We start from the raw sequence: 22,963 nt of genomic DNA, 5'->3' as shown, positions 1-22,963 counted from the left end.
CTGCGCATCCGGAGCCTGTGCTCCGCAACGGGAGAGGCCACAACAGTGAGAGGCCTGCCTACCACAAAAAAAAAAAAAAAGAAAGAGGACGGGGATTGGGGGTGTTTAGAGAAGGAGGGAAGATCTCTATCATTCTGGGTAAAGGGATGGGGTGGGAGCTTGCCAATGTGGAGAGGTCTGTGGGTGGCAGTGTGGGAAACCTAGGGGAGGAAGGGTGCAAAGGATGTGGAGGGCAGGACTGAATGAGGCGGGTGCAGGTATCTGGAGATGGCTGACCTCTGGGTGAACCTGGGCTCAGCTATGGCCTTGAGCAGTGTGACTTTGGGCAAGTTGTCTTCTCAGCCTCAGTGGGCTGTTCTGCAAAATGGGTACAAGCATCCTCCCAAGACGATGGGACTGGGAGCTCAAGAGTGGGGCGTGAAGGCTCTTAGGGACCAAGGGAAGGGTCTAGAAGTGTCTGAGGGAGGAACTGCTGGGTTTCCGGGGCTCCCCAGGGTGCAAGGATGACCCACCCTCCTGCTAACACCTTTCCCTGCAGATGCACCAACTGGTCCTGTACCAGACAGGGGCTTGCCCAGCACTCAACGACACTCTGAATCTCGCCTGGGCATTAGATGAGAAGACCTTTTACCAAAATGAAAAGGTAGAGACTGTTCAATGAACAGAACAGTATTTGCATGGAAATCTCACTTTGGTTGAAAAAACTTGTGTGAGAAAGACCTGGAAGGACAGGACCTGGGTATTGCTCAGAGAGTCAGGACTTTTAAGACTTTATTTTTGCAATCTTTGCTTGACTGTATGCTCTGGTTCTCCACACTGCACAGGGTCTGCTTTTGTGATTCAATGGTTATTAAAAACATAGCTTTAGGGCCTCCCTGGTGGCGCAGTGGTTAAGAGTCCGCCTGCCGATGCAGGGGATACGGGTTCGTGCCCCGGTCTGGGAGGATCCCATATGCCGCGGAGCGGCTGGGCCCGTGAGCCATGGCCGCTGGGCCTGCGCATCCGGAGCCTGTGCTCCGCAACGGGAGAGGCCACAACAGTGAGAGGCCCACATACCGCAAAAAAAAAAAAAAAAAAAAAAAAAAAGAAGAAAAACATAGCTTTAAAGGCCACCCCTGCCCTCCTAGTCAAGTCTGAGCTCCGGGCAGGTCCACTAGGCCTGGTTGCTCTGAACTCCTCCCTCTCCTGACACCTGCCAAGTGCCGCCTCCGGGACTTTGCACTTGCGGTTTCCTCTTCCTCTTCACCCTCCAGCCTCCAGGTGGTGGGGGAGTGAGTGTTCCTGACCGCCTTCTCTAGACAGGTGCTTTCTCGGTCACACACAGCACTTCATTTCCTTTGCGCGTCTTATCAAACTTTACAAAGGGAGCGCGTTCCGGGTCGCCTCCTGGGCTTCAAATTTGGCTTAACTCAAAAGAAAGGGCGGGGATTTCTACAGTCCGTTAAAGTGGCGCCCTCCTGTGGTCGCGGCCCAGACTCCGACTTCTGGCCACTCAACCCACTTTAAACTGTGCGTTTGCATTCGATTCAGATATTACTGTTAACGTGAGACCACATCAAATATTCTTAGACCACGCTTTCAAAGTGCAGTCATTCCTGAGCGCACGCCGTCACCGGACTCCGGTGCGGTGAATGAAGGCGCCACACGGTCTGTCGCGTCCAACAAGCCCATTTATTTGGTTTCCCGCGCGCTCAGGCCTGCATCACCGGCCGGGACTTCTCGGCCTGCAGCTTCACTCCGGAGCCCGCGAAGCCCGTGCCGCCCTAGAGGAGGAGGAGGAGGAGGAGGAGAGGCGTTGGGGAGCTGGGGTGCCGTGGGGGCTCCCTAGCCCGCGAGGTTAGGTTGGGCCCCTCCCCCTTGGTGGGGCAGGGCCTCGGTAAGGGGGCGGGCCCTCTGGAAGCAGGTCGGGGTTACCGGAAGGCGAGGGGACAGGGAGAAGGGGTGCCACTCACCCGCTGCAGCACGATGATGTCGCGGTCCGTGAGCTTCCCTCCGGTCACGGGGTCCACCATGTCCTTGCGAATCAGCTTCTCCACGCACTCCACGGTGACCACGGCCCCACTGTAGTGAGGGTGAGTGTGGGGTATGACGATCAGAGGCCCCGCCCCAAAGAGAGAGCCGCACCCCAAGCCCGCCCTGTCCCGCAGGTCCCCAGGCTGTCCCCCAGGGGACTCACGAGGGCCGCAGGACAGCGCACGGCGTGGAGTTGCTCAGGCTGTCGCGGGTCACGGCGCACACGTAGCGCTCACTGCGCGTGATGAGCCCCACGCGGTCCACGGAGCTGTCGAGCGGCGTGAAGCGCACGGGCGTCAGGTCGGACATGCGCAGCGGCCTCCCGGACATGGGGCAGGTCACGATGCGCGACTGGGGAGCAGGAGGGGGGCCGAGTCAACAGGCGGGGCTAGAGCCAGGCGGAGGGAGGATGGGGGTCCCTGTGAGGGAGGGGAGGGGGCCCTCAGGACCCTGGCCCTCTCTGGCAAAGTGGGCACACACGGGCGCTTGCTGGAGTAGGGGACTCACCGGCTTCTCCAGCTTGGTGGCCTTGGCCTCGGGGGTCAGCGATGGGATCCAGAAGCTGGGCAGCGCTTTGTCCTTGTCCTTGCCTGTGGGGCCCGCACTGGACCCGGGTCGGACATCATCTGCCGGGGGGGAGAGGGGTTCGAAAGCCGCACCCAGGGAGGCACCCGGCCCCACGGGAGCCCCACCCACTTGCATGTCCACTTCTCTCTCACCTGGGCAGTTCCCGGAGGCGGCCTTGGGCGTGAAGGGGTTAAGGGGCCGGCTCACGATGGCCGCCTCCTTCTCCAGGAAGCCCCGCACCTGGTCCTGCGCGGCCGCCTGCCGCAGCCCCTTCTGCTCCTCACGCCGGGCGCCCCGCTGCTTCTCGTAGGCCTGTGGGCAGCCAGGCAGGAGCGAGCTAGGCATCCTCCTGTGGGTTGTGAGTTCGGGGCACCCTAGGTGGGGGTTGGGGTGCCTCTTTGAATTTAAAGGTGGGTGAACTGGAACCCATACAGGGGAGGTTCCTGGCAGAGGCTCTGTTTGGCAGAGGCTGGTGACTGCCTGGGTGGGAATCTTTAATCGGCAGCACAGTTAGCCATGGCGTGCCTCTGCTGCCTTCGCCTGTCCCTTCACCAACTGTAGGACAGTTAAGCCATTTCCGGTTTAGCTGGTTTGGGACTCGGTGGTCAACAGCTTGGCTGAAGGGAGACGGCCAGAGCTCAAACCCTGCCTTTGTCACTGATGAGCTCTGTGGCCTCCAGTAAGCACTGTGACCTCTCCTGGCCTCAGTTTCTTCATCCGTAAAATGGGCTGACAATGGTGACCTACCTCGGAGGCTCACTGGGAGGTTTACACAGGGTGATTTTTTTTTTTTTTTTTTTTTCTTTTTGCGGTATGTGGGCCTCTCACTGTTGTGGCCTCTCCCGTTGCGGAGCACAGGCTCCGGATGCGCAGGCCCAGCGGCCATGGCTCACGGGCCCAGCCGCTCCGCGGCATATGGGATCCTCCCAGACCGGGGCACGAACCCGTATCCCCTGCATCGGCAGGCGGACTCTTAACCACTGCGCCACCAGGGAGGCCCAGGGTGATTTTTTAAAACACTTAGCACCTGGCCTGGCATATAGTAGGTGCTCAATAAATGTAATTTGGGGCCATATGATATTAATTATACAGTATATCTGATCACTTGTCTATTATACAGTCCATGCAGTGTAGACTCTGTCCCTGCCCTCAAGGGCCCGAGTTCCAGGATAGTAGGGAGCAGAGAAGGTTTAGGGAGCCAGGAAGGCTCAGGCAGCGTGAGGGCAAGAGGAGACACTGCTCCGGCCCCCCAGTGAGCAAGGAGGGAACGCTGACGCTGACTGACGCTCGGGAGGGCTTCCGATGCGGGCTCCACGATGAGGGGCCACCAGGCTGGGTGGAGGACCTGGGCACAGGGGAAGCCACGCACTCCAGACCAAAGGCTCAACAAGAATCTGGCCCCCAGTGCTTCCTGAGCTCCGGAAAAGCCGGCAGGACAAGGAGGGAGATAGGGTCCCTCCTAGCCACAAAATGAGCTCAGCCATGGAAGGTGGGCCTGGCTCCAAGAAAATGCCTAAGAAGTTCTCATCTGTGAGCATTTCCCGCATGCCCTGCAGTGCCCTCTGGTTTGGCCCTGTCAGCCCATTTTAGAGACAGTAAAACTGAGGCCCAAGGAGATGAGCTGGCATTTACCATTTACTTCCCGAGAACCTAGGGCCTTGGGGTGGGTGAGAGCCCCGCTCCCTGCCCCTGGGGCCTGTATCAGACAGCCACAGGTAGAGTCACAACTGTGACAAGTGCCAAAGAAGGGGTGACAGGGGCAGGCCCTCAGGGCCCTGGACTAGCAAGAGGCCAGAGGAGGCAACACCTGGGCTGAAATCTGGAGAACGAGGAGAATTTAACCAGAAGTGGGAGGGGACGGTGTGCCCGGCAGAGGGAACAGCACAGGCAGAGGCCTGGGCGGGGAGGAATTTAGACGGGAGGCCCAGCATCGAAACCACCTACCCACGCCTGCACCCCCTTCTCCCAGCCCCACCACCTTCATCTGCCGGGCGATCTCCTTCTTCTGGTGCAAAATGTACTCTAGGATTGCCTCCCGCTCATATAGGTAGCCATCGGGGCTGCAAAGAGAGGAGGGGATGAGAAAACATGGGCCTGGCCCAGGCCACATGGCCAGAGGTTGACAGTCACCTGCTGAACATCAGCTCCCTGCCCAGGGCGACCACTAAGCATCTTCTAGGCAGCTGCTCACTCAGGGCTCGGCTTAGCTCTCTGAGGTGACCGCACTGTTTTAACTCTCCTGGCTTTATAATGTTCTCTGATGCATTGGCAAAATCTCACATCGTAAAGGGTTAGCTCAGCATGCCTGGGCTGTCCAAACCCTGCACATTCCAACCGAAGGACTGGCTCCTGGCAGGGCACCTCTAGGCCTTGGAATGTCCTGCCTGTTAAGAGTGTCTGTTTGCCTGGGAGGCTGGGACCATGTGGTGTGAGCTGGACCTCTGGAGGGGCTGAAGACCAAGGTCAGCCAGGCCTAGGTGACTAACCTCCAATAAAAACCCTGGACACCAAGGCTGGAGCGAGCTTCCTGGTGGGTAGTAACTGCTGCTGCGAAAATTAAGCGCTTTCCTGTGACTCCACTGAGAGAGGCAAAGGAAGCTTGTGCCTGGTCTCTCTGGGACTCTGCCCCATGTGTCTTTTCCCACTGCTGATCTTATTTATTTAAAAAAATTTGGGGGGGCTTCCCTGGTGGCACAGTGGTTAAGAATCTGCCTGCCAATGCAGGGGGCACGGGTTCGAGCCCTGGTCCAGGAAGATCCCACATGCCGCGAAGCAACTAAGCCCGTGCACTACAACTACTGAGCCTGCGCTCTAGAACCCACGAGCTCCAACTACTGAGCCCGTATGCCACTACTGAAACCTGCACGCCTAGAGCCCATACTCCACAACAAGAGAAGCCACCGCAATGAGAAGACCGCGCACCACAACAAAGAGTAGCCCCCACTCGCTGCAACTAGAGAAAGCCCATGTGCAGCAACAAAGACCCAATGCAGCCAAAAATAAATAAATTTATTTAACAAAAAATTTTTTTTTTGTCTGTGCCACATGGCATGTGGGATCTTCCCGGACTGGGGATCAAGCCTGTGTCCCCTGTATTGGCAGGCGGATTCTTAACCACTGCACCACCAGGGAAGCCCAGCATGTGCGATCTTAGTTCCCCGACCAGGGATCAAACCCACGCCCCCTGCACTGGAAGCTCGGAGTCTTAACCACTGGACTGCCTGGGAAACCACCCCCATTGCTGTTTTTAATCTGTAACCTTGCGCTGTCATAAGCTGTTATTTGAGGGTAAGTGCTTTGCTGAGCTCTGTGGGTTCTTCTAGTGAAGCACTGAACCTGCCGGTGGCCTCGGGGACCCTGAATCACGATCTACTCTCATTGCGATGTCTACAAAATGGACCAGTAATTGAGCACATATTTAGTCAGTGGACTAAGTACCTTCTACCCATTATCTCGCTGAAGCCTTTGCCAGACGCTAAGAGGTAGGTAACAGTAAGCACTCCACACGTGAGCTGTTATTATGGGCTAGCAACTTCCCAGGAGCCCTACCCTCTATTGTGAATGTATTCTTTTCCACACCCCATGAAGCGTACTAGGATCATGCCCATGTCTCAGAGGAGAACACTGGGGCTGCGGGAAGGTGGGAGACTTGCCAGGGCGCCCTGGCTGTGCAGCCCCCTCCTGGCGGTTCCCTTGACCTCACCACCCTGACCCACCCACCCGCGTTCCCAGCTTACGTAACAACAGGGTCGTGGCAGGGCTGCAGAGACAGGCAGCAGCAATCGAAGTCCTTGACGGCATCCCGGCTCAGTCGAATGTTCTGGGTGCCGTAGCCTGAGGCCGCTGGGGACAGGGAGGCAGAGGGATGGAGAGGCAGACAAACCTTTGGAGAGGCCTGTCTCCAAGTCCAGAGATAAAGGCACAGAGAGGACTCCGAGGTAGGGGGACTCAGAGAATAGGCAATCAAGAGCTTGGGCTGTGTGTCTGCATTGGGGACAGGGCTGCACAACCCACAGGAAGGCGTTCATCCCCAGAGTGTAAGTGACAGACAGGCCCTGTCCCTGAGGCAGCTCGGGGAAGAGGCTCGTAACTGACTCCCCTCGGGCCTTCTGGCTCTGTGACCAAGCTCAAGCGTCTGTACCTCTCTGGGCCTCAGTTTCCGCCTCTGGAATATGGCCTGACAACAGTGATTCCTTCCTCAGTGGGTGTTTGGGAGGCTTAGCATGGAAGGCACTTAACGCAGTGCCCACGACAAGGCAGGGAGAAGGTGGCTGGCTCACGTGGGCTGTTACGTTTCCGGTCATGACCATCAGTCATGTGGCTGTCACGTACATGGTCGGGGGAAAGACACATGCCCAGAAAGCACAACCAGAGGAGCAAGGTAACATGGGGACTTAAGGGTCCATTTGCCCCCCGTCCCAAACCCAGTACCTGTGTCCTTCTTCTTCTCATGGTAGGTGTAGACGGCCCCCGCCGTGCAGTTCTTGCCGTGGCGCGTCATCCCGGGGGGTCAGGAAAGGGCAGTTGCAGGGCTGTGTGACCAGAGGGGGCCACGCAGAGAGGACTGGACCTTTCTGGCCCCCGATCTGATCTGATGGGAAAGCTGGGAGTGGGGCAGGGGAAGAGAGTTTTACACATGTTAAATGGTTAAGAAATGCCTATCCCTCCAAAAAAAAAAATATGGCACTTAACCCTGAAAAAGACCTGTAGTTTGCTTGTGGAAGTGGTGTCGGAAGGGGTACACATTGTGAGTTACTGTGAGGTGGTGGAAGGAGGGTTATCTGATGGAAAGTTCTAGCACCAGATGTGATCGGTGGGGCTCGTAACACGAATGGGGAACTGAAGCGCCCAGTAGATGTCGTGGATGTGTTGAGTGTGTGCTCTGTGTATGCCTACACGCTCATTTCAACCAAGCGCACCTGGGTTCATTTAGGTGCATTATGCCTTATGTTCAAACCATCCCCTAATGTATCAATCGCACTGGAATAAATCTCGAGTTTTCAAAACAGGTGTTAGAGCAGAATTGACTGTACGCAGAACTCTGGCAAATCAACAAGAAAAACCCAGCTACGCCAAGAGGAAAATGAGCAGAGGATATGAAGAGGCGATTTACAGAAGAAGCTCAAAGACTAACAGGTAGATGGAGAGATGCCTCAAATTCTCCTCACAGGAAAACCACAGGGAGACATCATTTTAAATCTATCACTAGGCTGGTGGGTGAAACTTTGAGAGCTGGATAAGATAGGAGCTGGATAGGGTGAGGGTGGGTGATAGGAATCCCCTCAGGTGATGCTGGGGGAACACAGGCCGGTGGTACTTCAGCAAAGTGAGTGCAGGCGATTCTGCACTTGGGTGTATGTGCCCCAAAGGCGACACCACTAGGGAGCCTGTGTGAGGATGTTCACAGTGGTGGTATTTATGCTGGAGGAGAGTCAAAGGCAACTGAATATCCCGCCCTCGTGGAATGGATAGTGACGGCCCCTCATGGAGACCACCCAGCAGTGAGATGCAACTGACTAGGTGTGTACAGAGCATCGGGGGTGACTTCTTTTCTTTTGGCACTGCCATGCAGCTTGTGGAGTCTTAGTTTCCCAACCAGGGATTGAACCCTCGCCCTCAGCAGTGAAAGCGCCGAGTCCTAACCATCAGACCAACACGGAATTCCTGTGGGTGTATTTTTAAAACACAATGCTGGGTGAAAAAAGTAAGAAATAAAACAATCTGCACATGAACAAAACGATCCATTTTAAACACCTGCAAACAAAAGATGATGCATATAAGAATGATTGCCCATATAGGGGAGGGGACTGACGGGGGGATAAATAAGAATAAATGAAACAAGAAGGAGAGGGTTATATGGATCAAAGGAATAAGACCTGCCTGGGCTTGAGTCCAAGGCTGGCCCCCTACTGGCTGTGCCTCTGGACTTGTAATTTCCTCTCTGAGTCCTTTGGTAAGAAGTAGGGAGAACCATACCATGGGATCTAGTTGACACGACTGGATTGCTGTGTGGACTAAGTGAGGTCATACTCAGAGCATGGCATATGGAATGTTCAGGAAATATTCTCTCTGGCTCTGTGGCTGAAAGGAGGATCCAGAAGGTGGGGGAGGGAGGCACAACCAGGAGCACCCAAAATGTACAAAAGCAACTTCATCTTTATTTCCTGGTTCCGGATGCTTGCAGAAACTTGCCTTTCACTTTCAAAACTCAAACACAAACCTCTCCTTGAGCTACAGATCTCGCACTCCCCCTACTGGCGTCTTCCTCCCAGAAACCCAGTTTTTGTTTTGTAGGTATATTTACATAGAATAGATGCACAGACCTTAAGGATGCCGCTTGATACGTGTTGACAATTGCATACACCCTCGTAACTAACCCCGCCCCGAATCGAGATGCAGAACATTTCTATCACCCCAGCCGCGGCGGCCACTGTGCTGCTTGCAGAAGGAAACCTTGGTGAAACACCCCAACTCCACCCACCGCCCCTCCCCCAGCTTCCCCTCACCCCCAGCTTTGGAGCAAGTCCAGCACCTGCTGCCACCCCAGCTCACCTGCCATCCCCCTCCTCCGCCCTGGCCCCCTGGCTTCCGCCCCAGCTCGCCCCTCCCCACTGGCACTCATGAAGGTCGAGTTCACCTCCTCAGGGACAAATTCCCCACTCTATTCTTAGTTGTCAACTGCCTTGACCCTCTGCGGTATTTGGCGCTGGGCTGCTTGTCTTGTAGCCAAGTTCTCTGGCTTTGTGGACCGGGACATTTTCCCTCTGAGAGAGAGAGGAACCGCTACAGATGGAGCATTTCTTTTTTTTTTTTTTTTTTTTTTTTTTTTTTTTTTGCGGTATGCGGGCCTCTCACTGTTGTGGCCTCCCCCGTTGCGGAGCACAGGCTCCGGACGCGCAGGCTCCGGACGCGCAGGCTCAGCGGCCATGGCTCACGGGCCCAGCCGCTCCGCGGCATATGGGATCCTCCCAGACCGGGGCACGAACCCGTATCCCCTGCATCGGCAGGCGGACTCTCAACCACTTGCGCCACCAGGGAGGCCCTGGAGCATTTCTTTACTTCGCCAGGCGGTCATGGGAATAATCCCAAGGGACACTGCTTGACCCCCTGACCCCCAGGCCAACTCTCAATCGTCCAACCTCAGCCACCCTCTGAGGTCCGTCCCACCCCCATCTCCACTTTGGAGAGGGGCAAACTGAGGCACAGAAGTGAAGCCATTTGCCTAGGGCAGTGGTTCTCAAAGGAAGGTCCAGGGACCCCAGGGGTCCCTAAGATAGTTTCAGGGGGTCCGTGAAACTATTTTTGTAATACTAAATCATGTTTGGGACTTCCCTGGTGGTCCAGTGGCTAAGACTCTGTGCTCTCGATGAAGGGGTCATGGGTTCGATCCTTGGTCAGGGAACTAGATCCCACACGCATGCCGCAACTAAGAGCTCACACGCTCCAACTAAAGATCCTGCATGCCGCAATGAAGATCCCACGTGCTGCAACTAAGACCCAGCGCAGCCAAATAAATAAATATAAAAAGAGCACTCTAAAAATAAATAAATAAAACAAATGTGTTTGCCTTTGTTCCTCTCCTTCTCTCTAGTGTTCAGTGGGGTTTTCCAGAGGCTGTGTGACTTGTGCTTGTGCATCCTTGGGTTTTAAAAATGTCTGTTATATTATGTGGAGTGAACAGAGCCAGGTACAAAAGGCCATGTGTTGTTGATTCCATTTATATGAAAGGTCCAGAATTGGCAGATCCATAGAGACAGAAAGCAGATTGGTGGTTGCCACAGGCTGGGAGAAGGGGGGACCAGGGGCAGGGGCGTGCAGTGGCTGCTAAGGGGTATGGGGTTTCTTTCTGCAGTGATGAAAATGTCCTGAAATCAGAAAATGGTGATGGTTGCAAAAACAGTGATTATACGGAAAACCACGAATTGTATTTGTGTCATGTGAATTATATCTCAATAAAGACAGTTTCATGTCTGTTTTCCTTTCTGATATGGCAAATCTTTTTTTCTTTCGGCCATGCAGCGAGGCTTGCAGGATCTTACTTCCCTGACCAGGGATCGAACCCAGGCCCTCAGCAGTGAAAGTGCCGAGTCCTAACCACTGGACTGCCAGGGGAATTCCCCTGATATGGCAAATCCTGATAGAACTCCCACAAACAAAAGCTTTTTGGAGTCCTTGATGGTTTTTAAGGTGCTGAGACCAAAAAGTTTGAGAACCGCTGACCAGGGCTGACCAGGGGTCAGCAGCTTTATTGTCTCCTCAGTGAGGAAAACCTCAAAAGAGAAAACAGAGCTACTACCATCCACGTCACTAGCTTTTCAGAGAGGCCACGTCCAAAGTAACATCAGCTGTTATATATCCTCCTTCCCATTTTACAGAGGAGAAAACAGGCCCATGGAGTCCCCCAGCTGGGAAGTGGCAACAGAGCCAGACTCGAACCCAGGCAGCCGCAGCCGAGCTCTGGAGCCGTACCCTTAACCATGTGACAGCTGCAGTCCTCCCGGGGAGGTCACAATCCAAGAATAAAGGCCAACTCATTCCCGTTCTCCTACAAAGTCTTCGGAATCCAGCGTCTAGTCCACTCTCTCAACACATCTCAATTCAGACACGAAAGTTTCACTGGAGAAACTTGTCCTATATTTCGGGTTCATAAAATTTACAGGAGCAAATGTACATTCACACGCCCTGCTGTGCCAAACGTACTTAAAAGTCTTCCAGGAATTGAATCCAGTATCGATGCTTGAATTTAAATTAATTAAAATGAAATGATTAAAAAACACAGTCCCTCGGGGGCACTAGCCACATATCAAAGTGCCCCACAGCCTCTGGGGACTCGTGGCTACTGTGTTTAAAAAACATGACCACAGGGTTTCCCCGGTGGCGCAGTGGTTGGGAGTCTGCCTGCCGATGCAGGCGACATGGGTTCGTGCCCCGGTCCAGGAGGATCCCGCATGCCGTGGAGCGGCTGGGCCCGTGAGCCATGGCCGCTGAGCCTGCGCGTCCGGAGCCTGTGCTCCGCAACGGGAGAGGCCACAGCAGTGAGAGGCCCGCGTACCACAAACAAAAACAAAAACAAAAACACGACCACAATACCATTAATGCATTAATAATCCCTTACCATCCTTTCCTATCCAGCTGGTATTCAAATCTCCCTTATTCTCTCCCGACTGTCTTTTTCTGCAGTTGATTCGTTTGAATCCTGAATCTCTTGGGAACAGAGAACCCTCTGAGAACTAAAGGACGCTACAAGCCCCCTCCCTTGAATAGCGTGGGACACATGGATGCTGCAGGCCGTCCCAGGGGGGCGGAGACCTGTGTTAAAGGAACCCAAAGGGCCGATTACACTCAAGGAAATCACAGTTACAAACAGGATGTGTTGGAAGCAGGAAAGAGGGAGCCCCCTAAGAGCAAAAGCGAGGGTCTGAGATGTTCTATTAACAATGGCTGGTATTTATTAAGAGGTTTGGTGAACCTGGCCCTGTTCTAAGTATTTTATACATATTAACTCCACCGGACGCCACAACCCAAACAGTCGCTACCAACAAGGAAACAGAGGCAGGGAGAAGGTGCCCAAGGTCATGCAGCCGGGGTCTGACCCAGGCATGTGAGTCTGTGGCCCTCACCACCCCGATGCTGTCGGGCTGCAGGCAGCCTCAGGCAGTGCTGACTCTCACCGTGGAGTGGGGCAGCTCCTGTAACCCTGGACCTCCCCCCTGGAAATCCCACCCCCTTCCTCCTCCCAGGCTCCATCAGGAGTCGCCTCTCCTGGGAAGCCTGAGTTAGGCATGCCTGGTGCTCTGACAATGCCCTGATTTCCGTCCATTATAGCTGCCACCCCTCAGAATTTCTCCCCCCAGACTAGAAGCCCCTAGAGGCGGGGCCTGGGTTAGGTGTGTAATCAATGAATGAATCATCCATCCAATCATATAAAAGCACTACAGGAATAGAAATGACCATCACATCCTTCCAACACTTATGCACCAGGCCCTGGGCGAAGCGCTTCACAATTCTGAACGCATTGGGTCCTCGGGATAACCTGCGAGGTAGGTTCTCCCTATTTTAGAGGTGAGAAAACAGAGGCCCGGAGGGATTAACTGGTCTCTTCCTCAGTCTGTTCCTTGACAGAGGAGCCCTGGTGAGCTTTTCAAAAGGGAGCTTAGATCACGTCACTCCCTTCTACTGCTCCTTGGACGTGGCTCAAGGTGAAAAACAGCTTGGATAAAGAAATGTGGGAGGAATGAAAGAATTGGAAAGTCACCATTTTGCAACCCCTGATGACATAACTGATTCACTAAGGCACCTGATGGCAACTGGACATCCGCAGGGTGCTGATATTTGCTAGTAGAAAGCAGAAAAACATAGCTTTACAATGGCATGTTTGTGCTGTTCCTACCTGTATTAGTCAGCTAGGACTGCCAAAACAAAATGCCATAGACTGGGTGGCTTACACAACAGACAATTATTTTCTCACAGTTCTGGAGGCCAGAAGTCTGAGATCAGGGTGCCACCATGGTTGGGTTTTGGTGAGGCCTCTCCTCCTGGCTTGCAGATGGCTGGCCACCTTCTGGCTGTGGCCTCACAGGGCGGAGAGAGTGCTTGCTCTCTGGTATCTCCTGCTCTTCTAAGGACACCAACCCCATGGATTAGGACCCCACTCTTATGACCTCATTTAACCCTAATTACTTCGGGAAAGGTCCTATCTCCAAATAGTCATATTGGAGATAGAAGATTTTGGGTGGGGTTGGGGACAAACGTTAAGTCTGTAAACACTACCTGAAGCCCCTGATCAATCTCACCATCCCTAAAAGTGGGACAGCCAGGCTTGAAGCTAGCAGCTCTGAAGCAGCCATGCCAAGATGCCTGAAGCTAAATTAATCAAGCCTTTCAATTTAATTTCCTGATTCTAGGAAGCCAGAGGCTATAGCAGAGATCCGCAAGAAAAGGCTAGAGAGTAAAGATTTTCACCTTTGTGGGCCACATGGCCCCTGTCACAACTACTCAACTCTGCCCTTGTTTGGCAAAGCATCCGTGGACACTATATAACTGAATGGCCATGACTGTGTTCCAATAAAACTTCTTTTATGGACACTGGTATCTGAATCACATATCACAAAATATTATTCTTCTTTTGATTTTTTCCAATTTTTTTAAAAATTGAAGTATAGTTGATTTACAGGATTGTGTTAGTTTCAGGTGTACAGCAAAGTGATTCATATATATATTCTTTTTCAGATTCTTTTCCCTTATAGGGTATTACAAAATATTGAGTATAGTTCTCTGTGAGATACAGTGGGTCCTTGTTGGTTATGGTCTTTTCCAATTATTGAAAAATGTTAAAAACCATTCTTGGTTTGCAAGCTATACCAAAACAGGTGGTGGTAGCCAATCATCTGTCTGACAAGGAATTGTATCTAGAATATATAAGAAATTTACAACCCAATAATAAAAAGACAAATAACCCAATTTAAAAATGGGCAAAGGATCAAAATAGACATTTCTCCAAAGAGGATATATAAATGGCCAATAAGCACATGAAAAAAAATGTTCCACATCATTAATCATGAAGGAAATGCAGTCAAAACAGCAGTGAGGGACTTCCCTGGTGGTCCAGTGATTAAGACTTTGCCTTCCAATGCAAGGGGTACGGGTTCGATCCCTGGTCCAGGAGTGAACATCCCGCATGTCTCATGCCTCGTGGCCAAAAAACAAAACATAAAACAGAAGCGGGGCTTCCCTGGTGGCACAGTGGTTAAGAATCCGCCTGCCAATGCAGTGGACATGGGTTCGAGCCCTGGTCCGGGAAGATCCCACATGCCACGGACCAACTAAGCCCATGCGCCACAACTAATGAGCCTGCGCTCTAGAGCCGGTGAGCCACAACTACTGAGCCCGCGTGCCACAACTAATGAAGCCCACATGCCTAGAGCCCGTGCTCCGCAACAAGAGAAGCCACCACAATAAGAAGCCCGTACACCGCAATGAAGAGTAGCCCCCGCTCACAGCCACCAGAGAAAGCCCACGCACAGCAATGAAGACCCAACACAGCCAAAAATAAATAAATAAATTTAAAAGAAAAAAAAAAAACAGAAGCAATACTGTAACAAAGACTTTAAAAAGGGTCCCCATTGAAAAAATCTTAAAAAAAAAAAACAAGAAACAGCAGTGAGATACTACTTCACGCCCACAGGATGACTACAGTCAAAAAGTCAGATCATGGACTTCCCTAGCGGTTTGGTGGTTAAGACTCCACTCATCCACTGCAGGGGACACAGGTTCGATCCCCGGTTGGGGAAGATCCCGCATGCCACTCGGCATGGCCAAAAAAAAAAAAGTTGGATCATAACAAGTGTGGAGAAATTGAAACACTCAGACACTGAGGGTGGGAATGCAAAATGAAGCAGCCACTTTGGAAAAGTCTGGCAGTTCCTCAGAAGGCTAAACACAGAGTTACCATTTGATTCAGCAATTCCACCGCCAAAAGAAATGAAAACTTATGTCCATACTAAAACTTGTACACGAGTGCAAGCAGCATATTCACAATAGCCAAAAAGAGGAAACAACACAAATGTCCATTGACTGACGCGTGGATAAACAAAATATGGTATATCTCATACAAAGGAATATTATTTAGCTTTAAAAAGAAGTACTGACACATGCTACAAAATGGATGAACCTTGACAACATTATGCTAAGTGAAAGAAACCAGACAGGAAAAAGATTCCATTTATGTGAAACGTCCAGATTAGGTTAATCCATAGAGAGAGGGTGTGGCAGTTGGGGAGGGGGGTGCGGCGGGAATAATGGAGGAATAAGTGAAAGGCCATCACCATGTCAAAGAAGCAAAAAGACAAGTTCAGATGGTGGGATGATAATGGAATAACTGACCCAGTTTCTTCAATGAATCAACTGACAAGGAAAAAAAACGGGGGGGTGGGGGGTGGAGGTGAGACTGTTTGAAATTAAGAGCAATTTAAGAGACATAACAATAACTTGAATGGATTCTGATTCAAAAAAGTGAAACTTCTTTTTTTAAAAGGCATTTTTTCAGAAGCATAATTTGATTATGGACCAAGTAATAGGTAATATTAGGGTTGCTTTTGTAAGTGTAATAGTATTGTGGTCATGGAGGAAAATGTCCCTGCTTTTTTGTGTGCGTGTGTGCTTTTTAAAAATTAAAAAAAGTATAGTTAATTTACAATGTTGTAAAAATGTCCCTGTTTTTTACACATGTATCCTGAGGTATTTACGGGTGAAATGTCACGATGGATAGGATTTGCCTTATATATTTAATTTTTAAAAATACCCAGCCAATATGTCAAAAAATACTAATAACTGGTAACTCTGGGCGATAGGGAGTCTTCTATTATTCTCTCACTTTTATATAAGTTGGAACATTTTCATAATAAAACATAATAAAATATTAAAGTGAAATTGTTTTAAGGATCCATCAAGACCCGAGTTCACACCGAATCAGCAACACCATCAGGATGTGAACCCAGGACTGCCTGACCCCAAAGCTCCACAGAGGAAAACGTTAACCCTACAGCTACTCCGAGAGGGAAGCGGCTGTCAAAAGGGGGCAGGGAGGCGGCGGCAGGCGACTGCACAATCCTTCTCCGCCCTCCCCATCACAATCTGGGAAACGGAGGCCTGGAAAGGGGTGCTTCTTCCTCAACTCTCACTCATTAGACCCCTAGGAGACCCCAGTTTCCTCTTTCCCCTGGGATCCCCGGCCCATCCGTCTGCAGTGGAACTAAAACTCTCCTGAGAACTGCCGGCTGAAGGTTTGGCTACCTCCAGGGAGGTAGTCCGGCTTCAAACTTGGGGCGCCTAGAGTGCTCTATTAAGGACTGCCAGGAAGTCGGGAATTCAAAATCCTGTCCTAGTCTCCCTCAGGAGCCCAAGACTCTTGCCCACCGGAAGGTGATCTCACTAACACTATCCTTTCACCGCCTGGAACTCACCTCACGAACGACTCCTCCCTCGTCGCTAGCTACTTCAACTGTACCCCTACACCGGAAAGGAGTGCTGTTTTCCCTCTCCGCTCCGCTCACTTCCGCCTGGCGGAAGAGACCGGAAGTAGGTCTGCCCCTATTTGCGGAGGTATCTCTTGTGGCTTGGTAAGTGCTCCCTTCTTCTCTTCCTCCCTCCGGAAACGTGAGTGGCAAGTCGAAGGTTCCGGTCAGTGAAACTGGCGTGAATAGGGGGCGTGCTTACTATATACTAGGCGTTTCCCTGGGCGGGCGCTTTGCGTCTCCCCAAGCCTGTGTTTAAGGACTAATCACTTCGCCCAGAGATTGTAAAGCCTGCTTACCAAAGTATATCATCCACTTTTCTGCTGCAAAATAAGAGACAATAGAGAAGGGACAACTCCTCTGTCCCCACTTTATAAATGGAGCAGTTGAGAAATCGGAAGTCAGAGCCGTTCTCAGGAAGCAGGAATTTACTACGGCATACCCACCTACCCCCAGGGACCAAGGCACAAGTTTCCCGCCAGTTTCTAGATACCTAGATATCTGGAGACCTAGCTGTTTTATTTCCCTAGCTCTATCTGGCGAGCTCTCTGGGGGGAAATTGGATAGGAGGGGACGGGGCGCCTATCCAACTCCCTAAGTGCCCCACGGTGTCGGAAACCCTGGCCTCCCTATGGGGCTCTGGACCTTAGACCCTTAATCATAAGGTCCCTTTAAATACGTTGCCCCTTACCTGAGTCCCGCCCAGGGCAGGTAATCGCAAACCACGCCCCTCTGGCCAGAAACAGGGATTGTGACGACTATAGTGAGCAGGGTAACCCCTCCTTCCTCTCCCCTCCCTTCTCCCCTGTCCCCCTTCACTGCTGGCTGCAGCTGGCTGAGGAGGCCCTGATTAAGGAGGAGGGGACAGTGCTCACAAGTCTAGGCAGGTAAGTGAATGTCCCTGGAGGCAGAGCCTGGCTTGGGGACCCTGGCTACCTGGCTCCCTGCTCTTCTGGGACCCAGAAGTTGGGGCCCCCAAACCCAGGAGTCCAGGACCGCTGCCCCCTCCCCCAGCTCCTGGACCCCAGGATACAGGCCTCTGGTTTTACCTCTTCTGTAATCTTTGATTCCGTGGCTGAATGTGGCAATGGGCACAGAGAGGTGGATATACATGGAAATTACCAGGAAGAAGGAATCCCTATCAATGGACATGTTTATGAGCTCCTACTTTGTGCCAAAACCCATGCTGGGGGCTGCAGACACAGCAGAAAAAAAGATAAACTCCTGGCTCTCGTTTCTGGAGGGACACTGCCTTTGCTGAAATCCTGCTTCTGAATCTTGCAAACTGTATGAACTTGGGCAAGTTCTTTTACTTCTCTGTGCCTCAGTTTCCTCCTGTATCAAACGGAGATAATAATAGCACTGTGGTGAAAATGAAACTGAGTTGATAGAGGTAAATGACCTTGAACAGTGTGGTCCAGGATACAGACCACGTAAGTGTCTGCTATTATTATAATTCCTGGACCACAGAGTCCGGGCGGGGAGACCTGGCCTCATTCTCCAGGAGCTGAGGCACTTCTCACCTAACCACACCTGGTTCCTAGCGTCCACAAAGTATGAGGAGCCACCGCTCTGTGCTGCTGCTGTACCTGGGATTGACCACCTGCCTGGACACCTCACCCAGTGGGGAGCAAGACCAAGGTGAGCGTTTGCGGGAAGAGCCGGAGTCCAGGCACAAACATCCACCTTCCTCTGGCCCAGGAAAAACTCTGCCTGCAGTTGCCTCCTCCCCCAGGACCCCATAGCTCTTCATCCCCTTAAGTTCTGGCTCCTTCATGTCCCCAGTCCTAGGCACCCTCCATTTTTCTGTCCCTTATGTCTTTTGGGTCCAGAAATCTTCCTGGACTCCCCAGAGGCCCAGAGCTTCCTGGGCAGCCTTAGGCGGATTCCACGAGCCAATCACTGGGACCTGGAGCTGTTCACGCCAGGGAACCTGGAACGGGAGTGTCAAGAGGAGAGGTGTTCCTGGGAAGAGGCGCGGGAGTACTTTGAGGACAATACTCTGACGGTGAGGGCCTGGGTCCCCGGAGTCCCTCTGTCTTCTCCAGGACCTGGGCAGGGGGGGGTCCTACCCCCCAGCTCCCTCTGCCCTCGTGCCTCAGAGATCAGGGCGGGCTGGTTTGGAGGTGTAGAATCTCCCAGTTGATGCCTTTCTGCCTTCTCTCCTCCTGCCCATTCAAGGAGCGCTTCTGGGAGAACTACATCTACAATGGCAAAGGAGGTGAGTTGGGGGAGCCCTCTCATTCTGCAACTAAGGCAGCTCCTTTCTGTGGAGGCTGAATGAACATCCCCCAGCCCAATCTCACCCCCTCCATGTTCCATGCTCCTGAGTTCCTGGAGGGGGTTGGTAAAGAAATCCCCTCCTCTGAGACTAGAGCCCTTGCCCGAGGAACCCACCACACCTTATTCGGGGTAGGTCCCATGTCCCCAGGAAGGAGGACAGTTGGAAGGAGAGGTTACAGCCCTGAGGCCTCAGGCTCAGAGGCCCTGGCCCACCTGAGCCCCTCTTTGGAGTCCAGAGCCCCAGCCCCTTCTGCAGCTTGGTTGCTAGGGGGGTTGCTCCCTAGCAACGGGGCTGGGCTAGGCCAATTGGTGGAAGCCTGTCTGTCCTCACCTGCCTGATCAGCCCAGCCCCAACCCCTCCTCTGAGTTCTGAGGCCCCATCGTGGCTGCAGCCTTGTTGCTAAGGGGGGGCTGCTCCTTAGCAACAAAGCCTGGCCAGGCTGGACCAAGGAAGACAGCAGCACTCACTACCTGGTTGGCTTCCCCTCCCCCACAACCCCATCCTGGCTTCAGCCTGGTTGCTAAGGAGGCCTTCTTCCTAGCAACCACACCTAACCAAGCTCAGGACCCAAGGCCTCCTGCCCACAGGAGGACCCCCCTCCAGGCACCGGGCATCTCACCCCTGAGTGGCCTGGTTGCTAGGGGTGTTTCCACCTTAGCAACAGGCCCTAAGTCTGGGCTGAAGTCCTCACATTGGTTGCTAGGGGAGGTAACTGCTTTGCTACAGGCCTATCAAGGCCTGTTGGCTTCTCTAGTCCACCTGAAACATGTCGGAATCAGGAAGCCCGTCCCCCACCCCCCCTTCTTAGTGCAGCTTTTTGCTAAGAGGGCTAAAAGCCTGAGGTTTACTGTTTGAGGAAAGTCCCCCCTACCCAGTGCTAAAGGAAGTTTCCCCAGCATCAAGACCTAGCAAGGCCTCACAAAGCCAGGTCCCTCCCTGTGCCCCACCCCCCTTTTCCTCAGACATGAAGCCTCGATTGCTAAAGGCGCTTCACCTTAGCCAAGGGTCCACATGAGTTCTAAACACCAGCAATCTGTTTTTGAGGGGATGTCCCTACATTCCTCCTTGATAGATAAGTTCTTCCTAGCCTTCTGGTAAGGCCTTGCCCCTCCTTAGCCTGGTTGGTAAAAGGTATTGCATTCCAGAGGGGATGGGGTTGCCAGATAAAATACAAGACAGCTCTCCCCCAGCCCAGTTAAATGTGAATTTCAAATACACAGGAATAATTTTTTAGTATATCTCATATATTCCATGGGACATACTTATACTAAAAAATTAGAATTCCCTGGCAGTCCAGTGGTTAGGACTCCGTGCTCCCACTGCAGGGGGCATGGATGGGTTCGATCCCTGGTCGGGGAACTAAGATCCTGCATGCCGTCTGTGGTGGCCAAAAAAAAGAAATTCACTGTTTATGTAAAATTCACATTTAACTGGGTATCCTCATTATTATTTGCTAAATCTGGCAATGCTCAGTATGGGGGTTCAGAGAGTTGGCTGTCTGAACTCCCTACCCTAAGTAAGCATGTCAACTGCCATCTTAGGAGGGTTCTCTCTCCTCTTAGAGAGACAATTGCCCTATTTTCTAGTCTCAGATGAGGTCATCCCAGGCCCTTTCTGCATTTAATTCATTGCATTTTTGCACCCTATTTGGGAGGGGTTATTATTCCCATTTTACAGAGCAGGAAATGGAGGCTCACAGAAATGAGTGAGGTGAGTTGCCTGAGTTCACACAGCTAGGAAGTGGCCCCAGCTCTGCCTTCTTGGCCAGTCGTCTTCCCTCAGGGGAAATCTGGAAAGGTTTCCCCTACCTCAGGGGAAAGTATCTGGATGTTGGAGAGCGTGACAGCCCCTAACGCTGTGCCCTCCTCCCCCCCATAGGCCGTGGACGAGGGGACGTAGCAAGCATGGCTGTGGGACTGACGGTGGGCATCCTGCTCATGGTCCTGGCCAGCCTGGGAGCCTTTTGGTATCTGCATTGCCGTCAGGACCGAGGCCAGCAGCCCTGTCCTCAAGAGTAAGGGGGCTTTGGGGAGGAGGAGCTGGGGAGCAGGGAAGGGAGGAAGGGTCAACCTAAGGAGATGGGCCAGATTGGGGGCGGTTGGGCGCTGCTGAAAGATCTGAGGAGACGGTCATGTGGAGAGTGAGTCTGTGAGATTCTGTGTCCAGTTGTGGCATCTCTCTGATTATATCCACAGCACCTGGCACAAAGTAGGAACTCATTCAATATTTGCTGCCTGGCTATCTTTGCAGTACCAGTTTTATGTGTGATTATCATTCTGTGGGTATTATATCTGGTGAGGCTGTAGCCTGTGGTCTGTGGGTATCTGTGGGATGTCAGCTTCCGTGGTGACAAGGTGTAGCTGTGTTTCTGTGTGCCTGTGTCAGTTGTCTAGGTGTGTCTCTCAGTGGCAGGGTCGAAGAGAGGGCTTGAGCGTTAGTCTTGAAGGATAGTGGGTCTAAAGGTTTCTAGGAAGAGGTTTTTGTGAAGAGTGGATCTGGGAAACTTGTGGCTGAGTGTACCTCTGTTGTGTCTGTCTGTTTCTTGTGTGTGTCTGCCTGCCTCTCTGCAGGGCTGCCTCTTTCTCCACGACTCTCTGCTTGTATCTGGAGCACCTGTGTCTGTGAACGAGTCTGTCTCAGCAGTTGTTGATTTCTGTGGCTGCCTGTCCCTGTGCATCTGCCTGTCACTTCGAGGTGCTTTTCTGTGTGTAGAGTCAGGTTGAAGGTGACCCTCTTTTTCCTTGGTCCATCTCCCTTCCACCTCTGTCTCCCCACCACCCTCAGTGTCTCTGTCTTCCTACGTCTTTCCTCCTTCTCCCAAGGCTCTCTATCCTGCTAACAGTGCACCTTCTGTCCCCAGGGCCGAGCTCATCAGTCCCCTGAGCTCTCTGAGCCCGCCGACGCCCCTACCCCCACCCCCAGGCCTCCCCACCTACGAGCAGGCGCTGGCGGCCTCTGGGGTGCACGACGCACCACCGCCCCCCTACGCCAGGTATGGGGCTGGGCTTCTGCCTGTGGGCGGGGCGCAGAGGGGAGGGCACTGCCGGAGGAGGGGCGCGGGCTTAGGGGCGGGATTTGGAATTTTGAGTTTATTATCCGGGGCGAGGCTTGGAGGGCGGGGGCGTGGCCCGAAGCGTGTGTGTGTGTGTGTGTGTGTGTGTGTGTGTGTGTGTGTGTGTGTGTCTGTCTGTCTGTCTGGGAGAGCGGGGGCGTGGCCTAGCCGTGTGTGTGTGTGTGTGTGTGTGTGTGTGTGTGTGTAGTATTATAGGGGTGTGTGTGTGTGGTATTATAGGTGTATGTGTTTGTGTAGTATTATAGGGGTGTGTGTGTTTGTGTAGTATTATAGGTGTGTTTGTGTAGTATTATAGGGGTGTGTGTGTGTGTGTGTGTGTGTGTGTAGTATTATAGGGGGGGTGGATAGGCTGAGACGCCCAGGGTGGGTCAGAGTGGTCTTGGTTGAGGGGGCAAAAACAGCCGGGCCTTTGACTCCCCACTGTGCCCCTCCCCTTGCAGCCTCTGGAGGCCGCGCTGAAGAGCTGTTTCGGAGCCGGGGTTCTCCGAACCGTGCCCCAGATTCATACCGGATTCCGGAAACCCCCAGGCCTCTTACACTCCGGAGCTGAGCTTGGAGGGGTGACGGCAGTAGGGATCGTCCGGCCCGAGGCCTACCCTAACACACGTGTTTCCGCCGCCTACGGATACACGCAAGTTCCCGGGCAACGTGTTCCCGCGTACCGGCGCCTCGCAGACCCCCACACTCTCCTAATAGTGGGGGTACGCACCAGCCCCGCTCCCGGGATAGGCGTGCGTGGAAACTCCGACTCAGGCGCGCAGTGCCTCGCAGACTCGCGTGTGAGCAGGTGTGACACGGCCATCTCCCTCAATGTCACGGGCCACGGACAGGCAGAGCCCCGCCTGTGTACACGCGTGTTTTCGTGTGCTCCCCGTGCGCACACGGGGGCACTCTGCAATCCAGGGAAAGGGTGGGGGGCATATTTGCAAGCGTGCTTGGTTGGGGGCAGGCGCACACTGCACCTGGGGGACTGGAGTTGAGCTCTTTCCCTAAATAAAAACCCTTTGGAAAAGA

General features: G+C 52.9%; 2 protein-coding genes across 3 annotated transcripts; one reads left to right on the top strand and one right to left on the bottom strand.

The window, feature by feature from the left end:
* Positions 1–1,652: 1,652 nt before the first annotated feature.
* Positions 1,653–16,643, bottom strand: NOSIP (nitric oxide synthase interacting protein). Its single transcript, XM_060084705.1, has 9 exons — positions 16,542–16,643; positions 7,012–7,183; positions 6,318–6,423; positions 4,559–4,640; positions 2,733–2,892; positions 2,521–2,639; positions 2,177–2,364; positions 1,953–2,061; positions 1,653–1,763 (listed from the first exon to the last, which is right to left on the bottom strand). Exons 2-9 carry the CDS (start codon positions 7,079–7,081, stop codon positions 1,692–1,694), a joined length of 906 nt encoding a protein of 301 aa, XP_059940688.1. The 5' UTR covers positions 7,082–7,183; positions 16,542–16,643; the 3' UTR covers positions 1,653–1,691.
* A 63-nt stretch (positions 16,644–16,706) lies between these two features.
* On the top strand, positions 16,707–22,847 carry PRRG2 (proline rich and Gla domain 2). 2 transcript variants are annotated; one of them, XM_060084706.1, is made up of 7 exons: positions 16,707–16,734; positions 18,137–18,233; positions 18,425–18,600; positions 18,774–18,813; positions 20,755–20,890; positions 21,737–21,868; positions 22,390–22,847. In XM_060084706.1, the coding sequence occupies exons 2-7, from the start codon at positions 18,149–18,151 to the stop codon at positions 22,406–22,408; spliced, it is 588 nt and encodes a 195-aa protein (XP_059940689.1). In that variant the 5' UTR covers positions 16,707–16,734; positions 18,137–18,148; the 3' UTR covers positions 22,409–22,847. The 2 variants fall into 2 exon arrangements, with proteins under 2 accessions (XP_059940689.1, XP_059940691.1); XM_060084708.1 differs by lacking the exon at positions 16,707–16,734 and adding an exon at positions 17,411–17,479.
* The last annotated feature ends 116 nt before the right edge of the window (positions 22,848–22,963 follow it).

Source organism: Mesoplodon densirostris, chromosome 19 (assembly GCF_025265405.1).
Source record: "Mesoplodon densirostris isolate mMesDen1 chromosome 19, mMesDen1 primary haplotype, whole genome shotgun sequence".
NCBI lineage: Eukaryota > Metazoa > Chordata > Mammalia > Artiodactyla > Ziphiidae > Mesoplodon > Mesoplodon densirostris.
Note: the sequence above shows the minus strand (reverse complement) of the source record. Positions and strands in the feature narration are given on the sequence as shown.